Below are 20,643 nucleotides of genomic sequence, written 5' to 3' on the forward strand. Positions count from 1 at the left end.
TTTCAAGTAACTCACATTGTGAAGATTTTTGACCTAGGCTATTTTAAAACCTATTCAGTCATTCATTTTGCATTGGTGTTTCTGGTAAATGCTGCTATTTCAGGGTAGCCAGTTAAATACTGAGTCATTTGGCTACTGAATAATTTCCTAGTGATCTTTGTTTAAATTAAAACCAAATATTATGTTTAAAAAAGGCTACCATACTAAGTTTAAATTAGTCTTCTTAGTGATTACCTTACTAGGTAGACCCAATAAATGAGATTTCCATTTGTGTTTACTGTGTAGTTATAGCACCTCACAAGTAGGTCTGACTGCACTGTGTTTCCATGTAACGCGGATGCATGGTATCAGGTGGTGGTGATTGACACTTCCTGGATGTATTTTATATGGCATCTCATGCAAATCATGTTTGATGAGACTGCTGCATCAAATTACATTTCTCTCTGATTATAGCCCTTGCAGATGGGAGTCCAGACTTTATTCCGTCTGGGAAAAAGAAGTCTTTCTTTTGAACCCTTACTGTTTTTACAACTTGCCTGCAATGCCTTGTAATTATTAGCACTTAAGATGGGTAAGAAATGATGGGCATTTTCTCTTACCAGATCTCTGAGTGGTAGCAGGTGAATGTGGGAGGAGGTCCTTCCCCCCGTCAAACATTGTCAGACTTGCAGCAAGAGAATGCGTTTTAAAATGCAGGTGACATAATACCCAACATCCTCCATTTGCTAGTGGGTTTCTGATTAATCATGATTACCATACATTATCATACCATCAGATTTAATCATATCAGTGCATTCCCATCTGCAGCAGTAACAGGAGCAGCTAAGCACTGTGGTAACAGCTATTAAATATGGTGGTTATAAAATTCAGTGCCCTGCTGACTTGACTTGCTGTCCTGTCAGCAAGTGTTGTGTGCGTTGGGTGGAGAGAGGGCAGTGGGCATCCACACCAATAACTCGAAGGCCAGGGAATACTCATTGAGATCATAAAGTCCAGCCATTACATCACAGTGTAAAAACTGCATTGTAAAAGTGTGATGCACTATTTTGTTTCATTGTTGGCTAAGTAAAACTGTTACATTGAATTGAATACCTTTCATAAATCCTCCCAGATACATAGTGCCATTCATTGTATAGTAGACTTGAACTTTGAGTATGACTTGCCCATCTGTAATTTAATAACTCAGCCAATGAAATGTTGACAATAACACAAAGTTTCAAAGTCTTAGAACTCCTTCCATGCCAAGAAAATCTCTGTCCTGTTTTTACTGATTTGTCCTGCAAGGCACACCAGTTTGTTTGTTTTTTTTAATGTTTATTTTTCCAGGAGTCCTTGAAGATCCATATTTCTGTTTAAACTTTGAAAGTGGCCCTATTTTATTTTAAAGCACCTGAAAGCACTTCTTCCAAAAGATTTGAATATTTTTAAACTTTAAAAATTTTGTCCTTTTGATGTACACTCTGATTTTTAACAAATACATACAGTTGTGTAATCACTACAATTAAGATAGAGAACAGTTCCGTCTCCCCAAAAGACTTCCTGTGCTGCCCCTTTGTAGGCAGCCCCTCTCCCCCGACCCAGCCCCTGCCAACCAGTGATCTGCTTTCTGCTCCTCAAATTGTGGCGCATAAATGGAACCACATGGCATGCTTCATTGCGAGCCTGGCCTCTTGCTCCCAGCACAGTGTATTTGAGGCTCGATCATCCCTTTTGTCGCCCCTGCCAGTGGTTTGTCCTTTCTTATTGACCAGCATTATTCCATTGTGCACATGTAGCCCAGTTTGTCTGCCCAGTCACCATTTGGACATTGGAATTTTTTCTGGTCATAGTTGTCAGTGAATAGTTGGGAGTGGGGATTGTGGGTCATACGGTAGGTATGTTCAGATGAGAATTTTGAGACAGACTCTGTGCTGTCAGTTGACAGAGCTGATACCGCTGCTTTGCTTTCGTAGTCCTTTGTTGAATGAGGAAATACCATCTTCCTAGAGCATATACTGTTGACGACCAGTGGGAGATGAAGAACATTATTGAGTGGTTACAGTATTACAGATTTTGCTCAAAGCTTGTGTTCAACAACCTCATGAAGGTACCATTTTCTCCACTTGACAGACAGGGAAACTTTGAGTCTTGGAAAGATGGAATCGCTCAAGTTCACGTAGCTGGGTGCAGGAGGTGGGATTTGAAGCCAGGCGACCTGAGTCTCTTAATTGTGCTGAACCGTCTCCCTTTCTCTCTGAGTATTAAAATGCACCTCAGTAAACCGGGTAAAAATAATTGGATCTGGTAAGATGCATCATAACTCTGTAAGATGGTGGCTGTCAGGAGTGCTGAGGTGGAGAAGTTTACCATGGTAGGGCCTGACGTTGGGTGAGCTTGTTTCCGGAGGGGAGTTGGGGGGCAAGGTATAGGGATAAAATGTTGTTCGATTTATGAAAAAATGGTAAACAGTCTTCAGTAGGTTCATCAGAAACAGTATTTTGTACTAAAGTAACAGTGTTATAACTTGCAGTGCCTGCTCTAGCTTCACCGCTTGAACCAGTAACCTTAAATACCCTATAGCATATTTAAGTTCATGTGGTGTCCTCCTCTCCCCGCCACCACCTCCAGTGTGAAACCTAGCGCTTGCTGCTGGGTATATGGTGCTTCAGAATGTTAAGAATGCATCTGCAAATACACGAGTACCTTCTAGGAAAATGAATGTAGGTATTTAAACAAGGCATAACCTGAAAGAGAAAAACCTATGGAAAATACTGAAATAAGAGGATTAACATTGTGACAACGGACTATAATTCTAATTACGTCGGGGGGGGGGGGTCACTAGTGGTCTTGATTCTTTGCACTTAATCCATCATTTAATCAGAATTAACTGAGAGGCATTCTCAAGTGTCTATTGGTTTCTTATATAGTTCTTTGCATTTTAAGTGAGATTAATAAATGAAAACATGTTGTAGTGGAGGCTGTAATTTATTGAAAGATTCATGAAGTTTCAATGACATTGTTAAGGTATTCAATTAGTCTTATTAAAATACACCAACTGACCCTTTCAGGGAAGCTGATAAGTCACATAATAGCTGTTAGAGCCTCTTTATTCTTTGCATTATACGATTAACTTTGTGCTAAGCAATTTATGCAAAGTTTTCATCTTTCTTTTTTTGTAACTGAAGTTATCAGTTCTTCCTGAATAGGATTAACATAGATAACATCACATAATTAACAAGAGATGCAAAAAAGAAAGTACAATTTGTATAAGAATTATATGTGGGAGAATGATAATTTCTTACCTTGGACTTTTAAAGGGATATAAAGAAAAGCAAAACAGAGCAGTTATTTGAAAGGATTATGGTAGCTTTTTCTTTCAAAAGGCAGAATTACGGTAGTCCTAAAAGTTCTGTTAAGTGAGGTATTTACAGCTCACTAACAGTCTTAAAATAATTCTTCATTTTCTAGAGAGAGTTGGTCATTTATTATCCTTTCTACTTGTGAAATGGCAGATGCTATTACATGAATGATCGCATCAGGAGAATTTAGGTAGTGAACGCCAGACTCAGGAACGACCGTGTATTCAGCATTACCTGAGGACAGGTTGGCCGCAGCGGAAGCAGTGCGCGAGGTGAGAAAGAGCATTTATAAACCACAAGTCAGTGTAACTTTGGATAATTGTTTAACTCTGTAAACCTGAGTTTCTTCATCCCTTAAAGGAAAAGTTACTGGTTCTGTCTGATTCTTGGCACTGTATCTATGAAAGAAACTTGGTTTCTTGGTTTATCAGTCAGGATGTGAATGAGGAAAACTCAGTTAACAGTGACTTAACAAACTGAGTGTCACATTTTTTGCATAAAAAAGAAAGTTCTTCTGGGTGGGTATAGCAGTTCTGTGTTGTTATCAGAGATCCGTTTTTTTCCCCTACTCAAGTTTCAGGCTGAAAGAGGAGGAGGGTCAGGCAGCCCCTAGTGAGCCCTCCCGGAGGGCCCTGTCCAACTGTGCCAGCTCGCCTCGTCACAGGCTGGGATTGGTGGTCTTCTAGCTGGGCACAGTGTTGTCCTTCTGTTACTAAGGAAGAAGTGAGAATTTATACTAGGTAAGCAATGGGAAGTCTTTTCCATCTGGCTAAAACTTGTGGTCAGAATTTAAGTTGTGTAAATTGAGAAAAAGAAAGTGACATCTGTGTTCAAAACAGAACAGAAAACAATGAGGAAAAATGGTATTGTGAGTTTAATGATACCTAGTATTTGTTAAATTTTTATTTCATAAAGCCAATACTGATAACAGTCAGTAAGCAGCTTCTAGGACCTTAAAGCTGAACATTTTTCAGTTTGTTTACATATTCAGACTCTCAAGTTCTGTTATCCATTGAGGCAAATGGAGGCAACTAGGGGCCCGCTTATCTTCCCAGATGGTTTCTCCCTAGTGTCCGGCATGGTCTGACATCGCCAGAGAAGTAGCCGTTGTCACTGTGGTTTATTTCATGTATCAGCCATTGTCTTTCTTTCGGAATAATATCTTGTATCATCTGCCCTCTTCTTTCAAATCCTCTTACGTAGGCATTTGCCCTCCTGGAAATGGGCTTCTTCCTCGTTGGATACGCTGCATTTATCATTAAAGCTGTCTCTTTGCCAGTGTTGGCCTCCCTCATTTGTACACCTCAGGGTGGCTTTCAGCTTCTTGGGGGCCTGCGGGTCAGCTGCCATGATCTTAGCTGGCACCCGCTGCCTTCCACCTGGCTGTCCCAGGTTCCCACACCTTGCTAGTGTCACTTAGTTTCAAGGTTAAGCCCACAAAACCCCTCTTTTTCCATTCTTATTCTATTGAGCCAACTTCCAAAGCCAGAAATTTCCTTGTTTACTCAGCTTGAGTCAGCTATTTCTTTCTAAGCTGTAGATAGCATCTCTGGTCCTCCCTCCGTTATCAGTCTCTCAGGTTGATCAGATAAGAACTGCTAATTTGTGTTAGCCATTCGGGCCAGCCATGGAATGTCCATGGCTGTCTGACTTGACTGGATTTAGTATTTAACTGGTTTTCTTAACTCTAAAGCGCACACACACTCTCACGCAATTACATATACATATGTGATTGTAAGACACTGAGACAGATGAGGGGATATGAAAGTAAGTCCCTGCCGTTTGCTGTTTGTTCACAGCAAGCAGTAGATAGCATGGTGGGTCCCTGTTCCGTGCTCTGGACATAGGTGACCTGTGCTTTCTAACCTTGTGCTTTGTGCAGGTGATTTAAGTGCTGAAAAGATTTCTGTGAGCACAATAGCTCCCTCGTAGGGCTGTTGGCAGGATTGAAGGAGATAGCAGAGGAGCTCTCAGCAGAATTGGCAGCAGCAGCGGCAGTGTGGGTTGAGCCTTAGGTGGGCAGCAGCAGAGCCCGGGAGGGACATTTGGGGTGCCCAGGGCTAGGTAAGGGCACAGGGGATGCAGGATAGGAAGGAGGTGGAGTCCCCAGGGTAAGATGCGGTTTCAGGTAAAAGCCCCCAGCCCTGGCCTGATCCCCAGAGGGTAGGGCTCTGGAGTGTAAGTTGTCCATCCTGGGGCAGAGGGCAGAGTGTGTGGCCATGGCAGGCAGTCCCTGGCGAAGGACGGCATGTGCAGCACCTGGAGCATGTGGTGCTGGCCCAGTGAAGGAGACTCGGCGATGGCCCCAGAGCGTCCAGCGTGGGAGTATCAGCCAGAGTGGACTGACTTCACAGCGCCGCCAACGGGATGCCTATTTCTCACTCAGGTCACCCTCTGGGCATCTTCCTCTGGCCCTCAGGGGCCTCTCTCTCCATCCTCTGGCAGGTGGGGAAAGAGGGAAGATTATTCACGGGAGGTTGTCTTTCACTGACCGGGCCTGGAACTAGCCCACATCACTTCTGCTCACATGCCATCTGCCAGGAACTTGGTCATGAGGCCGTATTGGCTTCATTCATCTTACAGGTGCATGGTTCTTCACTTGGATCTACAGGCAAGGTGGGGACACTGGCCTGGGCTGTGTTCCTTAACAGCAGTGCTGGAAGTATACCCTACCCACTATCCACTTCAGTTTCATTCTTCAGGGAACAACCCTCTTCTCTAAAATTAGGGACGTGGTCATAGGTTGAGGACGAGAGTCTGCAGGTACATGTCACCTTTCCTCTCTAATTATATTACATAATTCCAGGACAAGTTACAGCAAATTCTCCCCTACAGTTAGGTTGGTCAGGGTCTGTTGGTCTTGGCTGCTCTCTGGTCCTGCTGCCCTGTCTGTGCTCCGAGTCCGCTCGGCTCATGAACCTTGGGGCTGGTTGCCGGCGCCTTGGTCAGCACAGTCCACCCTCCTCTGCTTGCCTCCTGAGGCTTTCAGCCGTTCCCTGAACGTGTGCTTCCTGGGCAGCCGGTTGCTGGGCATACTGTGGCATTCTCCATTAGATGTGGGGCCTGGCTCCCCTCGCCTTAGAGTCAGGCAGTTCATCCATCCCTTATGTGTTATGGGCGTCTTTGTGCCAAGCTCTGTGCCGAGCGTGGAAATGCACTGGTGAATGAAACAGTCGTGGTCTCGGCCCTCATGGCTCTGTGGGTGAAGGGTAGAGAGAGGCGGGGGTGGACTTGAGGGAGATTTAGGAGGTAAAATTACTAGGAATTGGTAATACCTGTTCTGTGAAGGCTTTCCGGTTTGAGCTCAGAATGAGAGCACAGGAAGGAGATCTGTGCTGATTTGTCTTTCACCTTACAAGGAAACACATTAATTGTCAGAAGCTGATACACTTATTAATTGTAACTATAATATAATATAATTATATCAATATAATGTACTATATATTATATAATAGAGGGTCATTTGGAAGTAAGAATAAAGTTCTAGTTAAATATTACTGATGGAGAAAGAATTCCGGGGCTTTGTTCTGTATTGCTAACACTTGAATGCCTGTGTATATGCAGTTAGCACATGGATGATTAGTAAAAGGGAAGAAGGTTTGGGGAAGAGATGAAAATCACAATATTAAAATTCCAGAAGGGGCAAGATTTATGATCCCAATGTATTTTCAGTTTAATACCAAAAAATGTCTTTAGAAGTTAGGAATATTCAATATAATCTCCCAGGAAATCTGAAAGTGCTTAGAGACCCAAGAAGTAATATACCTAGTTCTCAGGCAGCTTAAAATTATCAGTCTCTCTTTGAGTTTATTCTTGTAACTCAGTGACTACTTTTTTTTAACTTTTAAAAAAAATCATTTATTTTTGGCTGCATTGGGTCTTTGTTGCTGTGCACGGGCTTTCTCTAGTTGCAGCGAGCGGGAGCTACTCTTCGTTGCGGTGCACGGGCTTCTTGTTGCGGTGGCTTCTCTTGTTGCGGAGCACGGGTTCTAGGCGTGCAAGCTCAGTAGTTGGGCTCCGTAGTTGTGGCTCGCAGGCTCAGTATTTGTGGCTTGCAGGCTCTAGAGCGCAGGCCCAGTAGTTGCGGCGCACGGGCTTAGTTGCTCCACGGCATGTGAGATATTCCTGGACCAGAGCTTGAACCCGTGTCCCCTGCATTGGCAGGTGAATTCCTAACCACTGTGCCACCAGGGAAGCCCCCTACTTCCTTTTAGAAAAGGATAAAGGGCTAAGGGGCGAATACTTTCCCTGATCTCAGCCTGTGGCAAGGTAAAAATCAAAATTTAGCAGACTTTCTACTTACGGTGGAGGGAAGCCAGTCTACTTTTCCACTTATATTTTGCCTTATCTGTAATGAGAAAACCTGTCTTTGGGAGGACTTGAAATTAACTGTCTAATGGAAGGAGGAAAAGAAGGTTATAAAGAGCCCTGTGGCAGCAGCCACGTGACCAGTGCCAGTCAGAGATTCATCAGCAGAGGGTGAGGCTTGTGGCACTAAAACGCACTCATGGAATTTACAAATAACTACAGATTTCAGAAGAAACCGAGTATTTTCCCAGCATGGTGCGAGCCTGCTAAGAAAAGTGGTAATAAATATTGGGGCTTCACATGTTAAATAATGAAGAAAGCTGTGTTTATTAGTCAAGACAGAAAAGTCAGGAAGCTTTTCCAGGCTTCTTCTAATTGTGAGCAGAATCAGGGAAGTAAGACAAAAGAGTCTGTCACTCCCTGGCTTCCATGAAGCTGAGTGAAGGAGCAGTTCTGGAGTCATTCTTATGGGGCTGAGTTCTATGCCTTCTAGGTATTGGCAGTGCTGATGTCAGTACTGTGCAAAACTCCATGTGTCCTGCAGTGACCCACACCGGACGGAAGTGGAAGTGGGTGAGCTGGAGTGCAGGGGCAGTGCTGGCCTGGGGCCTGTGATTACAGTGGTTCTGAACAACAGAGGTTACGTTTTGCTTTACACCTTACGGGAATCGGCGAAACATTTGTAAGTTAGTAAAAGTTCCCACAACGAGTGATGCTGCTTTCTAGCTATTCATACAACACAGTACTGAAGGGCTAAGTGGAAATAGCTCCAAAGGACTTTCCCTCTTTGTCAGAAAATGCGTTTTACTCTTCCCGTCCTCCTTTCTGACACCGTCTCCCTGTGTCTGTCCCTCCCTGTGTTTGTCCAACTTGGTAGCACAGTGGTGACTGATACAGCTGAGTTTATGAGTCCTGAAGTATGCTGACTGTAGTTCAGATTGAAAGCTTGTCAACAAGTTAGTAGCTTAATACTTTCAAGTGCTGTTATAATTCAGCATACTGTTCCTATTTTTAAGTGAAAAATCTGACCAAATGCAGTAATAGAATGAGAATTAAAATTTTTAACAAATAGACTGCTGTTAAAAATTAGCAACAAACACATGATTCATGCCAGAAAATTCTCTGTAGTTGTAGCTGAATGAAAGTGGAGGGAACAGAAAGGAAGCAAGAACGCAGAGAACACTGTTGGCCCCTGTGGTGGGGGGAGGGGAAGGGACACCTGACGGGGTGGGGGTGGGTAGGAAGCATCTTACCCGGTAGGAGGGTGAGAGAGGGTAGGTCAGGAGGCTGAGGGACTAGAAGATGATCAGAGAAGGGAGAATGTCCTGGGCAGTGGGAGGGCTGACCAGGAAGAGGGGAAACTCTGAGGGACCATGCTGGGCCTGTTAAGAGTAAATAGAAACTCAGCTTCTCTGGTGGCGCAGTGGTTAAGAATCTGCCTGCCAAAAAACAAAACAAAACAAAACAAAAACAAAAACAAAAAAAGAACCTGCCTGCCAATGCAGGGGACACGGGTTCGAGCCCTGGTCCGGGAAGATCCCACATGCCGCGGAGCAGCTAAGCCTGTGCGCCACAACTACTGAGCCTGTGCTCTAGAGCCCGCAAGCCACAACTGCTGAAGCCTGCGAGCCTAGAGCCTCTGCTCTGCAACAGGAGAAGCCACCACAATGAGAAGCCCGCACAGCGCAACAAAGAGCGTAGCCCCCAGAGAAAGCCAGCGTGCAGCAACGAAGACCCAACACAGCCAAAAATAAATAAATAAATAAATAAATTTTTAAGAAAAGAGTAAATAGAAACTTAGAGTGAGTCCGATTCAGCGTATGGAGAGTATTACCCTGCAGTGCTCAGCAGCCCGTAGAGAAGCGGGGCGCTGGGGCCCACGTGCATGCAGGGTCTCCTGAAGCAGTGTGGCCGCAGGACGGACAGACAGGTCGGTGAGAGAGTGAAGGAGGGACGGGAGAAAATGAAGTTTGTATAATGAGGGCTTGCGAGAGGGCTCACGTTTTGGCTGAAACAGAGGTATAGAGTGAACCTTTCCTGAAGAAGTCAGTAGTATATGGAAGTTTGTATGGGATGTGATGGTCTCCAGAATTCATGTTCTAGACGATCATTTTCATATCTAAGTCAGGGGAGAGTATGGTTTTTAAAATCGCCAAATTTAGTCTTTCTTTTTTTTGCGGTACGCGGGCCCCTCACTGCTGTGGCCTCTCCCGTTGCGGAGCACAGGCTCCGGACGCGCAGGCTCAGCAGCCATGGCTCACGGGCCCAGCCGCTCCGCGGCATGTGGGATCTTCCCGGACCGGGGCACGAACCCGCGTCCCCTGCATCGGCAGGCGGACTCTCAACCACTGTGCCACCAGGGAAGCCCAACCAAATTTAGTCATGTTGACAAGATTTATACCATATGGGATGAAATTTCCCCTACCTCATTTTAACTTGTTTTTCTTGGGTATTGTGATTAAAAAAAACAAAAAAAAAAAGAATGGTGTCACCTTGGACACGTTATTTAATGTCCTAAGTTTCGATTTCCTTGGCTGTGAAGTAGGACACCCACCCCCCCGATGTCACTGTGCTGTGCGTTCATGAGCTCAGGTGGTCAGGGGCTCTGCACAGGGCCTGGCGGGCAGTGCGTGAGCCACAGGTGGGGAAAGCTGCTGCCGTCACGCCTGGGTCCTCATTATTTCTTACTGTGAAGCAGATGCTCATGCTGGCTTCACAAGGTTACTTGTGTGAATTCTGTGCCAGTTGCTGCCGTCGTTATCCGCTGTATGGTGGGAGTGTGTCAGGAGCATGGGCGTGCACACACACAGGCTGAGAATCCTTGTGAGTAGAAAGGATTATCTCCCGCTCTGGTTGACGGTGCCCAGACCTGAGCCTTGGTTCAGGCTCCGGCCTGGGTTCTTACGTCGGTCCCGAGTCTCTCACCAAGCTCCCCCAGGGCTGTCAGACCAGCCAGAGAAGCAAAAGAATTGACACTGAATCCAGGTGACTACACCAAGTAAGCACCCACCGAGTCCCAGCCCCTGCATTTCACCAAGCCATCATCCCCCAGGTCTCCCTGTCCTGCCTGGAGCCGTCCTGATGCCACCCCGTGCCCAGCTCAGCAGACGGACCTGCAGGTTGCTGGTTGCTCCAGCGCTGGCCCAGGTTCACAACTCGGTCTTTCAGCTTGCCGCCTGATTCTCAGAACATGGACGGGCCTGAGGTCCTTACCTGTGCAGCAGTCCCCCTGCTGTGGGGCACTTCCATACCCAAGGGGCTTTTCTGAGGCTTTGTGGTGCCGTTCCCTCCCTGGCTGGGATCTACTCCACCAAACCTGTATCCAGACAAACCCTGCCCTAGTGACCTGATGCAGGCTAACGTACACCTGCTTGTAAGTGATCACAGCTCAGGTAGTTGAAGAGAGCTATCGTTTCTTTTTTTTTTTTTTTTTGCGGTAGGCGGGCCTCTCACTGTTGTGGCCTCTCCCCCTGCAGAGCACAGGCTCCGGACGCGCAGGCTCAGCAGCCATGGCTCACGGGCCCAGCCGCTCCGCGGCATGTGGGATCCTCCCAGACCGGGGCACGAACCCGTGTCCCCTGCATCGGCAGGCGGACTCTCAACCACCGCGCCACCAGGGAAGCCCCTATCGTTTCTTAATACACTTTAAAGGCGGAAAATGTTTTCTGTCTTTCAAGTAGGTGTTAATATTTTACTGTTTGTAAGCTAAAGCCTTATGAAAAATACATATATTTCATTTTTAAAAGATTTTAAGCTTCAGTGATTTCTTTTACCTTTCACATCCCATAGCTTGTTTTAGGCTGTGGTGATGTTAATGAATCTTATCTGTCCCTTCTGTATTTATCTATTTGAAACTCCTTCTTGGTGTTCCCCCTCCAAAAGAGGGACAGTTATACATCAAATTAGTTTAAGGAAACAAGCCGTATAGCTGAAACCGGGTTTTACTTAGGTGAACGTTGCTAATTTATGTAGTCAAATTGCATGGATTGGAGGCAGTGTGACCAGTCAAACCTTGCCACAAGCCAGAGGGCAGACAATTTTAAATTTTATTTTCTGGGCCACTCCAAGAAAAATGGTTTAAACATAAAAAAAAAAAGACTGGGGACTTCCCTGGCAGTCCAGTGGTTGAGAATCCACGCTTCCACTTCAGGGGGCACGGGTTCGATCCCTGGTCAGGGAACTAAGATCCCACGTGGCACGGCCAACAACAACAACAAAATGACTGAACCTTGATTGCTAATTTGTTATCATCCAGAAAGTTTTGAAATACGTGTATACATGAGGGAAAAGGCCTGTAAAACTATACACAGGATACTAATGCTATATTTTATAAAGAAATACTTTATTAATAAATGTTCTTTTTAAGTTACCTGGCAAAATATCCATGCAAATGCACACCACGTATTTCATCGGCTTCACACAAAAATAAGAGTAGTTTTAGAACGAGGAAAGAACGTGGCAGTGAAAGACAGAAGGCAAGTCCATTGAAACTCTTAATGCAGATGTAATCAGTACCAATGTAGGGTAGCCGATGCTATTAGAAATGTGTTTTTCTAGCGTATTATTACCATAGTAAAAAATAGTAAATATTGAAGAATATCCATATCAAAGCATCATATTAGTAAAGTCTCAAACATTGCGATAAAATATATACATTTATTAGGGGTAAAAAGCTTTATGGTTTAGTATGAGTGTATACAGTATGTATTCTCAGTTATAAATCCAGCATTTCTCTGATGTTGTTTGCTTCAATTGTATCTTAATTGATGCCTTTATCTGGAATGAGAAGTGATGTTCCCTAATGTCAGATGTCAAACACTGGTGAGGTGAGAATACCCTTGATTTCACCTAAACTGATAGACACAGACTACAAGAATTTAAGCTTTGCAACTTTCTGATCCATATGTTTCAGTACCATGTGTTTTTATGAAGATGTAATATTTGTGTGTAAATCTAATTTCGTTAATGTTCTATAGCCAGTGGTCATATGGGTTTGTGGTGTTTATTGTGTTCATTTTGCATTATTCTTACAACACTATGGATAGAGCAGACCTTTAAAGAGAGAAGGAAGGCAAATGTAGTTTGCAGAAGCATTTTCAGTGTTATAATATGATGTCACATTTAGAAAGAACAGCTAATTCGTAATAAAATGACAGAAAAGTCATTAGAATTTTAAGTTTATGAGAAAGAAGTGTGGTTTTTTTTGTTTTTTTTTTTTGTGATACGTGGGCCTCTCACTGCTGTGGCCTCTCCCGCTGCGGAGCACAGGCTCCGGACGCGCAGGCTCAGCGGCCATGGCTCACGGGCCCAGCCGCTCCGCAGCATGTGGGATCCTCCTGGACCGGGGCACGAACCTGTGTCCCCTGCACCGGCAGGCGGACTCTCAACCACTGCGCCACCAGGGAAGCCCAGAAGTGTGGTTTTTGAAAGTTGAAAAATACTTCAAAGAATGAGTTGTTATTAAATGAATATTATTTTGATGATACAGTATGTATAATCAATGAATTTCTGGATAAAGAAGTGAAAAAAAGTTGTGAGGCTTTCTTAAGTAAATGTGGTGTTTTAAAAGAATCTCCATAAATGCTTGAAAGGCCAACTGAAAAATGAAGTAATTTTTCAAAATTGAGGTGTAGTTGATTTACAATATTAGTTTCAGGTGTACAACGTAGTGATTCAAAATTTTTATAGATTATATTCCATTTAAAGTTATAAAATATTGGCTAAAAAGTGAAGTAATTTTAATTTGTCTTTGTAGAGTTCTACTGGTAACCTGCAGTTATTGAAAAATGGTAATCTGTTTTAAGAGTTCAGAATTTTTAGCCAGTGGAATCTGACTATTATTTCTTTTGTAGTAATGTGGTTTCTTAAACATTTCACATTTTCCTGTTTTGTCAGAGATTGCTGATTTTTGTTATGGTACACATTCAGTTTCTTTTTCTTCTGTTGAAATAAAGCAGCTTCATAGCTGTGGCTTATGGTTGTGTGAAAAAGGTAGCAAAGAATAGCATGTTTGAGAAGATGAGTGTCAGGAACACTGAAAGTAGACATTTAGTCTTTTGGATTAATGGGCAAGAAGCTCAGTAATTGCATGGCTTTCAGTAAGCTTAAAAATAAAATTCTTTTGGTTTTGTAGTGCTGTTAAAACATTGAATTAATTTTTAGATGCTGCATTTTGACATTTGACTGTTTCACTATGGCAGAATCACCTATTTTGTAACATGAGGTTATATATATATATGTGTGTGTGTGTGTGTGTGTGTGTATATATATACAGGGGTAGTGGCTTCAGGAGGTGAGTTCCTTGACGTTTGCAGAGGAAAACTTAAAACATGTACACCGTTCTAAAAAAAAAAAAAGCGAAAAAAACATAAAATAAAAAAAATAAAAAAATAAAACATGTACACCTTTCTGAACACTACCGTTTATTTTCCTGCCTTCCACCCTGTTTTCCTGCTGTGCTTCAGGGCCCTCCAGAGTTCCCACAGCACACACCTGGACCTGTGCCCAACAGTTTCAGCCAGCCCCCGCGGCTCCCTCTTCAGGACCAGTGGAGGGCCCCGCCGCCTCCCCAGGAGCGAGACCCTTTCTTCTTAGGAGGTAAAGGATGGCGCAGAGTAACAGAGCAAAGCCGCGTGGGGCGACGTGCCTGAACATGCTTATGTTTTAAACGGTGTTTAGCTCCCAATAGGAGATTTTTGTTAAGAGTGTCAGATTTTTGTCCCATAGCCCTTCTGCCTGTCATTTCAGATGCTAAAATTGGACATTATTGGTATCTGAAATGTGAAAATCTCATACAAAGGAGGAATTCATCTATAGAAGATGACTAATGAAGCAATCTAGAAATAAGAGGCAAAATGTAGAATTCTTTTCAGACATTCACACCCAGCCACCTCTTGTAATTTTCGTCCGTAGTAAGACAGTACATAAAACTGATTTCTGTGAAGTGTGTGTTCTGTGTGACCAGAGGGCAATGACGTGGCAACGCCCTTCCGTTTCAGGTGAACCGAGGTTCCCGAGCCATCTCTTTCTGGAACAGCGAAGTCCCCCTCCCCCGCCACCTCCTCCCACGCTTCTTAGCAGTGGTCACCCTGTGCCCACTCCCAGTCCCTTACCATTCACCCAGCCTGGACCAGCGTTTAATCAGCAAGGACAGCAGCCTGTGTTCCCCAGAGAGAGGCCCGTGAGGCCAGCCCTCCAGCCGCCAGGGCCGGTGGGGATTCTGCACTTCAGCCAGCCAGGGTCCGCAGCAGCACGGCCGTTCATCCCTCCTCGCCAGCCCTTCCTGCCCGGCCCAGGACAGCCGTTCCTGCCCGCCCACACACAGCCTAACCTTCAGGTAGGCGTCAGGGGCTGGTTTTGTGTTTCAGAATTCAAGTTAAAACCTTTCACATTTTTATTCTAGTCTTACAAGATGTGGAGATTATTTAAAGAACAAGGGTATTAAAATTAAATGTGCTCTTTATTAAAGACAGCTTCCTTAACAATATTGCTTATCTCCTTAATCATAGGAGAAATGGAGAAAGTGATTGTCATTTTTTGGGAAATGAAAAAATTCAGTAGTCAGATTTTGTAAAGGATATACTATACACTGCTAATGAAATTAGGGCATGTTTTGATAATACCTTTGCTTATCATTGCAAGATTCTTAAAAGGTGAACAGGAAATAAGGTTCTTTGTCAAATTATGTTCCTGCAATATGTAGTGGGGAAAAAAAGGGTTGCTGCTCCCACATTATTTGAGAGATTTGAGTGCCCTCTGCTGGTGTTGTATGTTTCATCAGCTGCCTTGAGTCTGATACCTCTCTTACCCAGTATGTTTTTTCTTGTGTTTTAAGTTTCCTGTTAAGGTATGTAATGATGATGGGCTTGAACCAATTATTTAGAAACACATAGAATATGTACCTAAAGTAAGAACAGGAAAACGTTTATTATATAAGGTGTTACAGTAGGATAAAATGTTTTTTTCTTTTTATTAAACGAATATAATTTGGGAATTCCCTGGCGGTCCAGTGATTAGAACTCTGTGATTTCACTGCCGAGGGTGTGGGTTCAACCCCTGGTCGGGGAACTAAGATACCACAAGCTGCTCTGCACAACCAAAATACATATAAATGTGTATGTGTATGTGTATGTATGTGTAAATATATATACATAATACAATATAATGTAATATAATATATATATAATCACTACATCTGCATTGCAGAAATACGTATAGATAGGAATTTGAAAAGGAATGAAGTCATCCCACCATCTAGAAACAGTAACCACTAACATTTGGGTGCACATGTCTTTCAGTCTCTTTAGTGCTTGCATCCTCATCATGATGCTTACTTTTCCCAGTTAACATGTTATTACCATCTTCTCAATGGTGATGAGTTAGTTCTCTTTCACCACGCACGGCATTTGAAAACACTGCACGAGTTGACGTTTTATGGCTGTCACTACTTCTGGCACGTGTTTATTGGTTTCAGTCCTTGGGTATTGGAAACAGTGCTGCAGGAAACATCCTTGAGGTTGTGTTTGCTCGCATCCTTAGTTATTTCCTTAGGATAAATTCCTGGAATTTCAGGATCTAAAGGATTTAGGGCAAATATAAAATGCAGCGTAGTAGCTTTTGGCTTATCACTGCATTTAAGATAGTATCAGCTTCATCAACAAATCTAAAATGAAATTTTAGTGCCACTTGAAGCTTCTTTCTGGTGTTGGGGTTTTTAAGGAAATGGCTGAATCGGAACACGAGCAGTATGTACATGATAAACTGTTGCTTCTCTCTTTTTGGCCTGGAAGGGGCCCCTGCACCCCCCGCTGCCCCCTCCCCCGCAGCCCCAGCAGCAGCCCCCGCTCCCGCCCCCGCTCCAGCCACCCTCGCAGCACCAGCCGCCGCCGCCGCCGCCTCCGCACCCACACCAGCACCAGCACCAGCACCAGCACCACCACCTCTCTGTTCCTCCCCCGCCCCTGATGCCCGTGGCTCAGCCCCAGTTCAGGCCTCACATGCAGACGGGGCCGCCTCAGCCAAACAGCAGTCGGACGCAGTGCCCCCAGCGCCAGGGGCTAAGGCATGTAAGTGTCCAGTGTCCTCAGCTGTCTTCCGGGGGCACCTTTTATGTCGCGGGGCCTTGTGTATCTAGATCCTCCTGTAGTGCGAGGTGGCCTTAGTAATTGACGCATAACTTCAGAAAGTAGTTTTGGGGGATAATCATTCTACCTTTGCCGGTGGCTAATTACTTGGTACCGAGATTCTGTCTATCTCCTTGGGCAATGAATGCACAAGTAAATGAATTCAGGAAGAACTTCTTGAATATCCTTTGTGGTCAGGCACTACTCTGGTTCCTGGGAACACAGCAGTGGATGAGAGAGATCCCCTTCCTGCCTTCATGGGGCTCATAGCTAATCGTGGGGGGTGAGCTGCATTGATTTGTGAGGTTACGCTCTCGAGTACCATCAGCAGACGTGTGGCTTGCCATGCATTGAAAGAGACTGGGAGATGTGTGTCGCTTTAAAAATCAGAGACTAGTCATGGTTACTGTCTTATCCTCCATTAAATAACTAACCCTGTAAAGAGGCTCAGGGTTAGAGTTCCAGGCTGTAAGGTGAGATAGTTGGGTTTTCCCTTTAATACTGGTCCTTTTGACCTTGAGCTTCAAGCATGTCACTTCCCTACTTTTAATCTCAGTTTTTTCATACCCGCCTCTTTGTTTCTTAAAGTAACACTTGAGACTAAAATGATGTAAGAAATAAGAAAGGATTTCTAGATCTGGAAAGAGGGTGCTTTGTAACCTGGGCTTCATTTTGTAAGAACAGTGGCAGACGACACCCCCAGTCTTGAGCTGAGCAGCCGTGGAATGCAGTCCTCCCTCAGCCATCTCACAGATATACACACTCTTCTAGGCGGTGGGTCTCTGTTAAGAATCCTCAGGGTGAACATGACTTGACGGTCTCCTCCCCGATGAGAGCTTTGGGTATCTTTCTTCTTTTTCTTAGGGCACTAACTTAATGCTTCGTTCTTTGTTTGTTCTACCTTCAATTTAGGGGACCCTTTGACAGTGGTGGTGCCATTAACCCAGCTGACTCCTTGTGCGGGAGTCCTTGTTGCACTGTTGATTCTGTTAAAAATGTTTGTCCCCATCCTGTAAATCACCTGGTGTAATATCCATAAAGAGGAGCCTGTCTGTAGGCAGGTATGGTACCTTTCCCAGCCCCAGTCCTTATCAGTAAGGATATGTCACTTGGTAGAGCAGGAAGCATTTATGCAGGGAAAAAATGTTTACCAACAGGAAAGTATCTGCCCCCCGAAGTAGAAGTCACTTATTCAGTTAGAATGATTTTTTAAAATATTTTAATCTAACGTGCCTTTTTATGTTTCTTCTCCCAAGTTTCCAGTTGTAATTAGAATTTCTTTCTTCTTGTGATGATAGAACACAACTTCTCAGAATGTAACCAAACGACCAATGCAGCAAATGCAGCCAACTGCTCCAAGAAACAGTAATTTGCGTGAATTACCAATAGCACCGTCACATGTCATAGAAGTGAGTAACAGTCGCTGCTCCTCCACACCGGCGGCTCAAGTAAAGCCTATTATCAGCACGTCACCGACCACGAGGCCCGGGGTGGGGCCCAGGACTGCGCAGGGGAAGGCTGATGTGAAAGTCAGGCCAGTTAGCCCCGTGGGCCGGCCTAAAGAGGAGGCAAAGACAGAACCAGAGGTAGGACTTCTCTTTTTCTAGTGAAAAAATAATGTTCGGTCTCCAACCGGGAGACCTTATAATCAAGGTCTCTACCTCTTATCTCAGTTCACTCTCGCCCAGTGAGTTCTTCACAAAATCTTCCCACCTTCTTTTAACCTAACAACCATCTTCATATAAGATACACTTTCATTCTCACTGGTGCTGTATCAGATTGTATTTATATATTTATACAGTTATAGTTGTGTGTTACAGAATCTGTGTGTATCAGGGATCTTAACCAACTGTTTCTCTGAAGGGCCCAGATAACAAATATTTTAGGTTTTAGAGTCCAAATTGTCTCTCAGAATTACTCAACTCACCAGTTTTATCACAAAAGCAAACATAAACAGTCTTACATCAATGGGCATGGCTGTGTTCTGGTAGCACTTTACGACAAAGTCAAGTGTTGGGCCACATGGGCTCATGGGCCATAGTTAGCTGACCCCTTACGTTTACGCTTATGTTCCTGTGGCTTTTCTGGTTTTAACTGTGAGCTTCTAGAAGGTAGGACCAGTTTGGACCTTTAAATAAGATGGGGAGGGGTGTTTTGTTCTGAATTGTGTATATTATTGCCGATTTCTAGATAGGTATAAATGTTGTAAGAATAAATAATAAATGCAAGTCAGTATTCTACATGATTTCCAATTGAGATGTTGTTTGTACCTTGGTTTAGTTTGGGCCACTTGATTATGTTTTGCTTAGAGGCAGTTCAGTGTTAAGGCAGTATTAGTCACGAACTTTTACATTTAAAAAAAAAATTCTTTACGTCAGCAAAATTTATGCCTGAGACAAACCCCTTGCGGCCCTTGGTCTCCTGTAAAAGAAGTGAATGTGCTTGTCTAATGCTTCCCTGAAGTCAGGATTCCATTGTGGGCTGTTCCCTGGAATTATAGATACAAAAGTTGGGCAATATCTGTATAATGTAGGAGCATAGGCATCTAGTGTAGCACAGGTTAGAACACGCCCTTGGAATGATCCTCTGTCGCTAGCAGAACGGCTCTGAGCCAGTTACTTCACTTATCCCAAGCCTCAGTTTCCTTAACTATTGGGTGTATGTGCCTGAGACTTGGCAAGAGACCAGTACGTGGGAGTTACGTTAATAATAATATATACAACGTAATAAGTAAGTATATCTATTAACTTTATAAAATAATGGCACAGAGTTTCCTTAGATGAGAATATAAGCCCTTAATCATAATAAAAACAAGTGTTAACTGGTTTTTGCCTTTCAGTCAGTTAAATTGCGGGGGTGTGTGTCAGATTTTCTTCTAATAAATTATTATAGCAGCTGTAATGTAATGTTTCCAAGTCAGAGATGTAAGTATAGAGTAAAAATACTGAGTTAACGTTTAATAACATCTTATTAGAAGAAGGGTGACATTTCGGTTTTAAAATCAATATATGAAAAAATCATGTAGATTTACAAACGGGATTGGGATAGTTTATGAAAAGAAATCATTGCTAAAAATCTTATCCTGCTTTTAGTTTATATAGCTAGCTCCTAACTCACATGTATAAATGGATTTGGCTCAAAAATGAAGTCACATACACTTTTGTAGTAACAGTGGCTAAATAAAATGAGAAAAGTGACTTTTCAGGCATACCACCAGGCACGTTTGTCTGTCCCTTTCATAATAGTTGATTTAGTAAGCAGGCTTCTGAAGAAGTCTTCTGTAGGATAAAATGGATGCCTTGTGCCTGAAGTGGAACTTGCAGGTGGCCATAGTGTAAGTGGTGCGTGTCTTAATTTGTTTGCTTTTAATTTTCTGTGCACATAGAATGGGACCGGGAGTAAAGTTTTTTTTATTTTTTAAAATCTTCTTTTCGTTTTGCTTAGGTAAGTGTGGTTTATCTTCTTATATTCACCCAATTGGTAATGATATAATGAAGGACAAATCTATTTAGAAGTATTTCTACCTATATTCTTGAATATACTTTAACTCTTTTTTGATTACATGGGGAAAAATCCTAGTGAATATTAATTATTCTTGCATTTGAAACAGTGGGTCCTCTGGACCTGTTACTGTTTCCCCAGAATGCCCTAGCCCCTGTACTTTTTGAACTTCTGTTTTTCTGTCTTCCCCTTAATGTCACTTCTAGCTCTGTGTAGCCCTCATCCAACTTAAGATTTGCTGTTTCAGGTCTGTCCTAGACTTTGAAATTAGGGGACTGAGTTGACCAGGATTGCTTCTAAAATGACAAGCAAGCCCCAATGAGGGGGCTTGGCTCTGTGTCTTGTAGGTCAAGTACATGGGCTCTGGGGGCATC

The 20,643-nt window shown here is 43.6% G+C and overlaps 1 protein-coding gene across 3 annotated transcripts in view; it reads left to right on the forward strand.

Annotated features, from left to right (window-relative positions):
• The window catches only part of RBM33 (RNA binding motif protein 33), a 117,055-nt gene that overhangs the window by 64,999 nt on the left and 31,413 nt on the right, over positions 1-20,643 (forward strand). For all 3 annotated transcript variants that reach the window (XM_081243451.1, XM_081243453.1, XM_081243452.1), the window contains 4 exons: positions 14,111-14,243; positions 14,645-14,982; positions 16,436-16,711; positions 18,067-18,354. In XM_081243451.1, coding sequence (XP_081099577.1) covers positions 14,111-14,243; positions 14,645-14,982; positions 16,436-16,711; positions 18,067-18,354 — 1,035 coding nt within the window. The remainder of the gene's footprint in view (positions 1-14,110; positions 14,244-14,644; positions 14,983-16,435; positions 16,712-18,066; positions 18,355-20,643) is intronic.

This window comes from Mesoplodon bidens (assembly GCF_964165515.1).
Source record: "Mesoplodon bidens genome assembly, chromosome: 9".
Taxonomy (NCBI): domain Eukaryota; kingdom Metazoa; phylum Chordata; class Mammalia; order Artiodactyla; family Ziphiidae; genus Mesoplodon; species Mesoplodon bidens.